This window comes from Rhodamnia argentea, chromosome 8, assembly GCF_020921035.1.
Source record: "Rhodamnia argentea isolate NSW1041297 chromosome 8, ASM2092103v1, whole genome shotgun sequence".
Lineage (NCBI taxonomy): Eukaryota > Viridiplantae > Streptophyta > Magnoliopsida > Myrtales > Myrtaceae > Rhodamnia > Rhodamnia argentea.
The window spans coordinates 26011921-26021801 of NC_063157.1; the positions used below are offsets into that span (position 1 = coordinate 26011921).

Here is a 9881-nt window from a genome sequence, read left to right on the forward strand (position 1 = left end):
AGACCTAAGACATGCAGGTGAAAAACTTTTCACAGCCATTTTTCAGAAATTAATTTCAAGAACTACGCTATTAGTCCTTTCAGAGTAAGGATAGGTCAATTCATTGATGCTTGCTTTCTAGCAGAATCTTTGGACTTAAATTGTGCAGTTCATTACATGAGATACTTTATCTTTTTGATGTAAATATAGGTCTATGCGACTATTCTTATATAACTTATTCAACAATAATTCTTCCATCTGTAAATCCTGCAATGCCTTGTTGTAATCTTGTATAAATCCTTTTGATATAGGTTCCCAATGCATCACCAACAGCTGCGTCTGCAAGTTCTGATATGTATGGAGCTGCAGTTTTGGATGCTTGTGAGCAGATAAAGGCTCGCATGGAGCCAATTGCTTCACAGAAGAATTTCAGTTCTTTTGCTGAGGTATATCCATTGTGCTGAGATTATCATGAAAAATCATACTAACATGTACAAGTTCTGAACTTAATATGTAAAGTTCCTCTTTTTAAGTTTCTTAACCACTATAACTTTACTAAATCTGCTAGTCCACTCAATATTTTGTGGTGTGAATCACAAGTTAAATAGCCTTGAAGCCGCTAAAAGCTGTAAAGCAAACGAGATACTCTGATCATGGCTCCTAAGTAATAGTCTTTAAGGAATCGAGTCATTTACAATGTAGGAAGCCAAATACTGCTGCACTTCAGATTTCATGCATTGGGCTTTTGATCCCAGCATCCAGTATTGATAGTGAATGCGAGTCCTGCATAGCCTCTTGGGACACTTCACTGTCACAAAGAAATTTACCTGTGAACGTAGGACTGCATAAAGCAGAGTTCAAGTTATGGTGGGGTTTTCTCTCAAATTTTACAAAGCTTAGGTATCACTAAGGCATTACCATAAGCTTTTCACGTCTAATAATTCAGATGACGTTCCTTATCAATCTTGAGGAACTTACGTGTGTTATCAAACTTCTCTTTTTTCCCCCAGCTAGCCCGTGCATGCTATGCAGAGAGGATAGATCTTTCTGCTCATGGATTTCACATTGTACCTGAGATAGGATTTGACTGGAAGATGGGAAAGGGAAATCCTTTTCGTTACTTCACTTATGGTGGTGCATATGCCGAGGTAGAACTTGACACTTTGACTGGAGATTTTCACACGACAGCTGCAAATGTCTTCTTAGATCTCGGATATTCTATCAACCCGGCTATTGATGTTGGACAGGTACCTTACATTTGGAGCTTTTACTTGCCATCATTATTTTGTAATGCTTAGGCCTGGGGTTTGATATGACATTCAAAACCTGCCTACAACTTATGATAAATATGCTTTAGGTAAGTCCGGGGCAGAGTTAAATCCAACTTTTTAGCATGAATTTGGTATTTGTTACCATTTCCGGCAGTTAAAGATGAATTCTAGACTTCAACAAGGAACTTCTACATGAAAACTTTTTGCCACTCAGATGTTTGATTTTGATATAGTATAGAGGGAGGGAGTGGGAGTTGGGAGAGAAGCTTTCACAGTGTATTTAAGAATGTTTGGATTGATGAAGGAAACTATACTCCTTGAACCATAACACGTGGATTACTGCAGCATCAATCTCGATTCTCTTCTTCATCATCTACACTTACTCCGGCTTGTATCCCTCAAAACCTGAGCATGTTGTCCTTGATTTTGTCATGTAAACTTTTTGGCAGATTGAAGGAGCATTTGTACAAGGTCTGGGTTGGGTAGCACTAGAAGAACTAAAGTGGGGTGACGCCGCTCATAAGTGGATCCCACCTGGATGCTTATACACATGCGGACCTGGAAGCTATAAGATTCCTTCTGTAAATGATGTACCTCTGAAATTCAGCGTCTCGCTTCTGAAGGTATGCTCTTTTCTCATTTCTCTGAAGCCTCTCTCTCTCTCTCTCTCTCTCCACACACACCCAAAACCCCAAACCCCCACCCCACCCCTCCCCAAAAAAAAAAAAAAAAATGGGAAGTCTTTCATCGAATACATCAAACCTAAAGGGAAAAAAAAACTGATGTTGTGGAAATTATACCGCAGTTCAAATATAATGAAGCAAAAGAGAATGAGTTTTTAGTCATTAAAGTCATGGTATGCATTTGTAGGGATAGCCTTAGTATGCATACATGTTTCCTGTCCCTTTCAGAGGAATGACTTTGATACCAACACAAGTTATACTTCGATCTGCGTTAGGACACCAACTTGGCACTTCTCCATCTGCTTTCTACTAGAGATTTTATCGCATGCCTTGATGTGATCACATATAGGTTGCATTGGGAACTCAAAATCGAAATTTAAAAAGCCGATATGAGTTATCTGTTCTAAACAGGGTCATCCCAACGTAAAGGCCATCCATTCATCCAAGGCCGTTGGCGAGCCTCCATTTTTCCTAGCTTCATCCGTCTTCTTTGCCATCAAAGATGCCATCATTGCTGCGAGGGCCGATGCCGGGTTCACGGACTGGTTTCCTCTCGATAACCCAGCAACGCCTGAACGTATCCGAATGGCATGCTTGGATGAATTCACGGCACCATTCATCGGCTCCAATTTCCGTCCCAAGCTTAGTGTCTGATCATGCTGGTAGGCCTTTTATGTCTCACCGTGCACATGGACACAAAAGCACATTCGTAAGTCCCCTGTACATCAAGTTATAACTATCTGTCGACCGAGCTCAAAAATGTATATCTGTATAAAAGGATGGGCTTTGATCTGAATAAGAATTACAAGTGACAATCAACCAAAATTAAAATTTCTCAGTTCCGCCTATTAACTTAAAATATTTAGTTTTATATTTCTATCATATGTTTGAACTATCTTTATTAATTTTACATTTCTATCATATATAAAGACGATTCATGGGTAGACATCTGAGACGTTCGGCCATCACGAAATGCTTCTTATTTAAACATGGTCTCGACCTCTTTTCCCAGCCAAAAGGCAAAGGGTATTCCGAGCTGTTATGATAATATAACAAATCTTGTGGCATATGCAATTGCACAATCTAAAACCATATGCTCTAGAACTACAATTTGAAAGTTCAGTTTACAGGTTTCTGTGCTATCTTTCGAGTTATTTTATGTTTCACCGACACGGCTCTCCTTGCGTCATTCCAAAAGTGTTCTGAATAATTATTTACTCCTGATCGACCCTGTTGCTTCCCAAGTCAACATGAAATGGTCATAAACCATACCAATGGCGATGAACAGATCAACTTGAATATGGTCAGGATGAATAGGTGCCGTGATGCACCAGTGGAGAGAGAGAGAGAGAGATGTCACATTTCACCTTCATCTAAAAGGTTGTCGTTTCTCTCTTTTTTTTTTTTTTTCGTAATATTGGTTTCCGAATCTATTGATTGAATTAATCTTTTCATATACACGTAGACTGCCGTTAGGGAAAAACTACAATCATGGGATAACATGCATAGCTTTAAAGGTTACTCTGAATGGGAGATGCTATGATGCGAGCTCGATTGTCGCGTCCAAACTAAATATTTAACCAATCAATTAACCCTTTTTTTTCATCCAAGGAGCTCTACATGTCTTCCTATCCTTGAGATAGCTTTTTCACATTACTCTATGGGGTATTCAAATTGACTATTTCAAGATTCGTGGACCTGGGTTTTAATCTAGTGGGTAGTGGGATTGCATGATCAATAGTTAGTACTTGGTAAGAAATGGGAGGTAAAGATTTTAGTGTCAAATGGTAGTTGGAAGCTCCAGGCCCATCAAAAAACTATGCTCATTGCTCGAACCCAATCACTATATAATCTCATGTGTACCTTGGGAGTCCATTCAACAATTCACTAACAACCAGAAGCCCTTCGGCAATGGCTGGTGCAACCAAAATGGCCACTCATCGGCCTCCTCCCATCTTCTTTGCCTTGGCAATTTGCTTCATAGCCACTGGGGCAGCTGAGGATTACAAGCCTAACAAGTATAGACTTCACCTCCACCACCTTACGTTCATGAGTCTCCACCGCCGCCGACTCGGTCGCCGCCTCCTCCATATCAGCACAAGTCCCGGCCACCTCCCAGCAAGAAACCTAAGTCGCCACCTCCTTATTCCTACTCGTTGCCTCCTCCACCATAAGAATGTAAGTCTTCACCGCCACCATCACCATCGCCTTGCCCTCTGTATGCTTACAAATCTCTGCCACCCCCTTCCCCGTCCCCACCACCACCTCAGCCATATATTTACAAAAACTCACGTGGGTTTTCTTTATTTAATTTGGACTTTGATATTCTTCTGTACAATTTTCACCGTACTATTAGACCGGCATGTGGGGATTGGAAATACTGACGAACAAGAAGAGAATTCTCCCTTTTAAAGCATCGTGTTAGCGAAAGTACTTGCGTCAAATAATCGAATACGTGATATGAATACTTGCTGAAGTGTGTATTTCATTATGACTAAGCAGTATACACCAGCGTTACACAGTCGTAACTTGGGGAAAAATTGTCCAAAAAGTCCTAAACTAATTGCATCTTTGCATGTTCAGTCATAAACTTTTTAATTTTGTCAATTGAGTTCCGAATCAATTCATGTTTTTCCAATTGAGTCCTTCCAATCAATTTTGACCGAAAATTGTTGACGTGGACACCGATTTTAAAACACTATTGTAAAATTAAAAGAAAATAACAAAAAAATCAAAGCTTTTATTGATTATTGGTTTGTAACAATGATATTATTATATTTAAAGCTGAGCATGATGAACCGATCGGATCGGGAACCACCCGGACATGATCAAACCGGCTAGTTGGGATTGTTCCAGTGAGCTCCGGTCCGGTTCCGGTTCATAAAAATGGGACCGGTGTCTAGGCGGTCCGGGTCCCGGTTCCAAGGGGAGCTGGACCGATGGACCGCCCGCCCGGAACAGCCATTTTTCCTTTCTGTTAAATATAAAATCTGATGAAATGTCTTCTGGTGAGTTTGCCATTAGATGATAAAGTGGGACTTATGTGTAGCAGGTGTCTGTTTTGATACAATAGTTTAGCTTTAAAGAGGGAGATTATGTGTGTGATGCTCTTAATGTCATGCGAGAGTTCGTACGTGGACAAACTTGACAGTGCGTGCAAATGAAGCAGAGAGGGCAGGTGCAATGTGTACACGCATGCCGCTAACTTACGAAGGCTGGTACAGAAACTGGTCTTTCCCCATCTGACCCTTGCAATGGGGGATCCCCTTCTGCCGATTCTGCTTGTTTTGGCTCGGCATGTTTCTAATGGATTCATCTACGAAACCAATAACGCATGTTTCTGGTCTTATCTGCAGAACCAATAGTCAATTCGTCATGCAGTTAGCCTGTTTATTAGCTCATTAGACCGCTCAAGAACCGGAGCAGACCAGTTGGTCCAGTCCCCGGTTCCCGGTTCTTGAGTGAACCATACTGAACCGAGAACCAATCACCTCTAATTATATTAAGGAAGAGCTTGTACATACATGCTTATTTTGATATTGTTAGTATTTGTGGCACGAACTACGAAGGTGATTGCCAGGTTTTAAGGAGGAAAATATATCAAAATGGTAAATAATAATAAATAAAAAAAGACCTTAGACAAAGAATTCAAGAAGAAGCATCTCAAATTGGTTATAAAACTGTCGTAATATCATCAAGTCTCATAGTTATTATAATAAATCTATACAAAAGGGCAAAGAGAAAGTCAGGATGGCCGAGTGGTCTAAGGCGCCAGACTCAAGTTCTGGTCCTCGTGAGAGGGCGTGGGTTCAAATCCCACTTCTGACAACTTTCCTTCATTTTCAAATACTTTTTTGTTTCTTTTGCTTTGTTCATTTCATTCTTCATTCTGTTTTTTTCCTCCACTTCTAAATAAACAAAGATCCAGTATTCCCTGATGATGTATTTGGAGAAGAAGCACTTTTCAAATAATAGCGATTATAAGGTGATCAAATTAACACATACTAGACTTCATTTTTTTTTCTTTTCCTCTTTTCATCTTCTCGCGCTGTATATTCATGGGTCACTTCTTGCTATATTCACGACTCATGACTGGATTAGTCATTGTTCACACAACATGACTATAGCTACGGATCGGACACCCCATGCAGTTTGTTTTATTGTTAAGAGAATGTTGATCTTGCGCACCACTTGTTATATTTGTCCTGATCAGCGTCGGGAAGTTCGTGAAAATGACCGCAGAATTAGTTTGTTCGTCCGCTTGGAGGTGGCGATTTGCTGATCAGGCTGATGGATTAGAATCAACTTTGGCACATGAATCCCAATTAAAGAGCGATAATCGAGGGAAGTAAGTTAACTCTCTTTACACTAATTTCTCCACATATTAAACGTAGGAAAAAATATGGAATTAATGATGTCACGCATAATTTGTTGATTCTGGATAATGAAATAGAGATGGACGAGAATCTCTTGCAACAGATGCGGAGCATAGGCACATCAAGCTTGACAAGGATATGTCTCACTAAACTTTATTCACCAGTATTGAATCGCTACAGTCAGCTTGTTGATACACATTTAACATGAGTTGCACCATGGTAAAGCATTGTAACGATGAGATAATGCTTGAAATATGTGGAAGAAAAGTAAACGAAGTGCTTTATTTTTCGTCTGGCATCTCTATATCAAAGGAAGAATTTTTAGCTTAATAGCCGATGGGAGGCGGTGGTGACGATGGTGGGGGAGGATAACTGTAGGAGTATGAACCACCAGGTTGTGAGTTCACTGGAGGTGGTGGTGATAGGTAAACATAAGGAGGTGGGGGTGATGGAGATGGAGGAGGTGGGGGAGATGAAGGTGGAGGTGGTGACTTGTAGATGTAAGGAGGTGGTGGGGATGTTGAGGGTGGAGGAGGGGAGTTATAGTTGTAGGGAGGTGGTGGAGAGGGAGAGGGTGGTGGAGGTGGAGGTGGTGAACTAAAATGGTAGGGAATTCCGGGAGTTGGAGAATGCGGTGGTAGCGGAGAGATGTGATAGTAGGGTGGTGGTGGCAGTGATGGAGAAGGTTGTGGAGGAGACCTGTCAGCATATGGTGGCGGTGGTGGCGACGGAGGTGGTGGTGATTTATAAACATAAGGAGGAGTGGATGATGGAGGTGGTGGAGGAGAGTTGTTGTTATATGGCAATGGTGATGACGGTGATGGTGGAGGTGGTGCTTTGTAGATGTGAGGAGGCAAGGGTGACCGCGATGATGGTGGCGGTGGTGATTTATACTCATAAAGAGGCGGCAGCAATTGTGATGGAGGCGGCGAGAACTTACGGTGATGTGTTGGCTTTCTGACATGCTTTGGTGGAGGTGGTGATCTATACGGCGGCAGAGGATGTTCGGATGGTGGGGGGGACTTAGAGAAGTACGGTGCATGAATTACTTGCTTATGAGGAGGGGGTGGAGACTTGTGACGATGAGGAGGGTGAATCACATACTTTGGTGGTGGCGGTGGCGGAGATTTATCATGCCGAGGGGGATGAATTATGTACTTGGGAGGAGGAGGGGGTGAGTTGTAATAATAAGATGGTGTTGGTGCTGGTTGATTATAACTGGAGGGTGGAGGTGGAGGAGGATTCGTAGGTGGTGGCAGGGAAGGTGGAGGAGAATATGTTGGTAATGGAACCGGAGAAGGAGAATAAGTAGGGAGTGGAGGTGGAGGGAAATTCATAGGTGGTGGCGGTGGAGAATACGCCGGTGGCGGAGGTGGTGGAGTATATGTTGGCGGCGGTGGTGAGTACATAGGGGGTGGAGGTGGAGGCGGTGAATATGTCGGTGGTGGAGGCGAATAAGTGGGAAGCGGCGGTGGAGGGGAATTAAAAGGTGGTGGCAGTGGAGGAGTATATGATGGCGGCGGTGGCGGCGGAGAATAAGTAGGGGGTGGAGGCGGAGGGGAAATCGTAGGCGGTGGCGGTGGAGGAGGTGAATATGTTGGTGGTGAAGGTGGAGGAGTATACATTGGCGGTGGCAGCGAGTAAGTAGGGGGCGGGGGTGGAGGGGAATTCGTAGGTGGTGGAGGTGGAGGAGGCGAATATGTGCGTCGTGGAGGAGAATAGGTAGGAAGCGGAGGCGGAGGGGAATTTTTAGGTGGTGGGGGTGAGGGTGGTGAATATGTCGGTGGTGGAGGAGGAGAGTAAGTTGGCGGGGGAGGCGGAGGAGAATACGTCGGTGGTGGAGGAGGAGAATTCATGGATGGTGACGGTGGAGGATGAGACTCGTAACCATACGGCGACGGGGGAGGTGGCGGGGAGCTATCATAGAGGTCATTTGCGGAGGAGACAACTGCAAGGAGGCAAAAGGAAATGGCAAACATCATCAGCCTAGGCCAGTGCCAAGACTGCCTCCGCGTCGCCATGGTCGCTTGAGCCTTTTTCGCGATAACTGCCAATTAGAGAATTTAGGACTAAAGGTGGGGAAGAATCGGTGGGCTCTAATCCCATTATATAGAGGTCTCTCCATGCACTTGCTAGGCTTAATTAGTCTCTTCCAATGTGAACTTAAACAGGCTGTAATTTCGGAATAAAGTAAGACCCCAAACCATGTTGCTAACGTCCTCGTTTATACAAATCAAATGGGAGGATTTTCTAGGAAGGATCTCTGGGTTCCAAGCAGGACTGGCCAACGAGTCCCCCCACCCGAGGAGGTAGTAGTAGTAGTACGCATTGCATCTTTTTAGTTTATTGCCGAACAAGGACGAGAATGAGCAATTGGAAGTGTGAAACCATTCAACTCGGGGCGACCCAGCAGCACGCAATCTCGCGACGAACGTACGGCGCGTTGAACCGAAATCTTGCTCGTCGCTGGGTGATCTCGGGTTGGTTTTTCCTAGGGTAGACTCGTTGTGTCCCGCGAATTGCGCGAGCTCCCTGGTTCACTTGGACAAGCATCATTGAGGCCACGCATCATGTAAAAGGAGAAGGCATCATGAAATTGGGACTGAATAGTCCTTGTCTATGATTAACTTAAATGAAGCGAACGCTTAGCCGGCACGTTGGTGGAGAAATTCCTCAATTTAAGTGCGAATGAATTGGCACTTCAAGGAATGCATCAGGCAACACAATCCTAGCACATGTTAATAAGCTGTCCACCCAAAAAAAAAAGTTGAATTGCACCAGTCAATTGTTAATATTTTGAGATCAATGTATGCTCACGTTTCCATTCACGTATGAATATAACTTCCTCGTGTATCAAGAAAAACTCGGGTGGAGAAACCATTTATGTCCGGCTTGGATGCCGAAATTTTCGCCTCCATTTGCTGATCCGAGGGTTATAACGAAAGCAGTATCACTGAAACTGGCATGAAAAGTGAAGGACAGACATGGCAATGTTGACAAATCTCGTGCAGGTAGAGAGACAACTTCCTTTCCAAATAATGCGAAGGTAACTCTGGTCGTGCTGTTTGTTTGCTTGTTACGAAGGTCGGAAAGCATGAGCTCCTATGGACCAAACCTTAAAGGAAATCCGGTCGGGCTTCCGATCATGTCAATCAAAATCAACAACAGTAATCTGAGTTTTGGTTATTGAGTCGAGAGAAGCGAGAATGCGCCCGGTCCCATCAGGTCGGATCAGCAATCCTCACCTCCCATATTTAGTAGGGGTGATCGGTTTCGGGATGGGTGGTTTCCACCCTAGAACCAAGAACCGCCCGCTAGGGACCAATTCCACAAAATGCAAACCGTGAACCATCCACTCATTTCATGAATCCATCCGAGAACCGAACCACCTGTCCAATCCGATTCCCAATTGGATCCCAATTACGGTCCTACCGAGCATCAACATCAATTAAAAAAGAAAAGGAAACTAGTTTTGCAAAAATTGCTCCTGAATTAAACCTTGCGTCATTGATGGGAAGGTCCAACGTAATGCTCCAAATGGAAAAACGGTAAACTATATCAAGCTTACACTT

At 43.4% G+C, this 9881-nt stretch overlaps 2 protein-coding genes and 1 non-coding gene across 4 annotated transcripts in view; 2 read left to right on the forward strand and 1 right to left on the reverse strand.

Moving 5' to 3' along the window:
• LOC115735273 (xanthine dehydrogenase 1-like) overlaps positions 1-2802 on the forward strand; it is a 31659-nt gene extending 28857 nt beyond the window's left edge. For both annotated transcript variants that reach the window (XM_048283432.1, XM_030666435.2), the window contains 4 exons: positions 291-425; positions 990-1226; positions 1700-1873; positions 2345-2802. In XM_048283432.1, the coding sequence (XP_048139389.1) occupies positions 291-425; positions 990-1226; positions 1700-1873; positions 2345-2587 (789 nt within the window). In that variant the 3' untranslated portion in view covers positions 2588-2802. The remainder of the gene's footprint in view (positions 1-290; positions 426-989; positions 1227-1699; positions 1874-2344) is intronic.
• Positions 2803-5677: 2875 nt separating this feature from the next.
• TRNAL-CAA lies at positions 5678-5761 on the forward strand. Its single transcript has one exon. It is a non-coding gene; the product is annotated as a tRNA-Leu (tRNA).
• An 874-nt stretch (positions 5762-6635) lies between these two features.
• LOC115735242 (extensin-2-like) lies at positions 6636-8330 on the reverse strand. Its single transcript, XM_048284356.1, has one exon. The coding sequence runs from the start codon at positions 8328-8330 to the stop codon at positions 6636-6638; it is 1695 nt and encodes a 564-aa protein (XP_048140313.1).
• Between the last annotated feature and the right edge of the window lie 1551 nt (positions 8331-9881).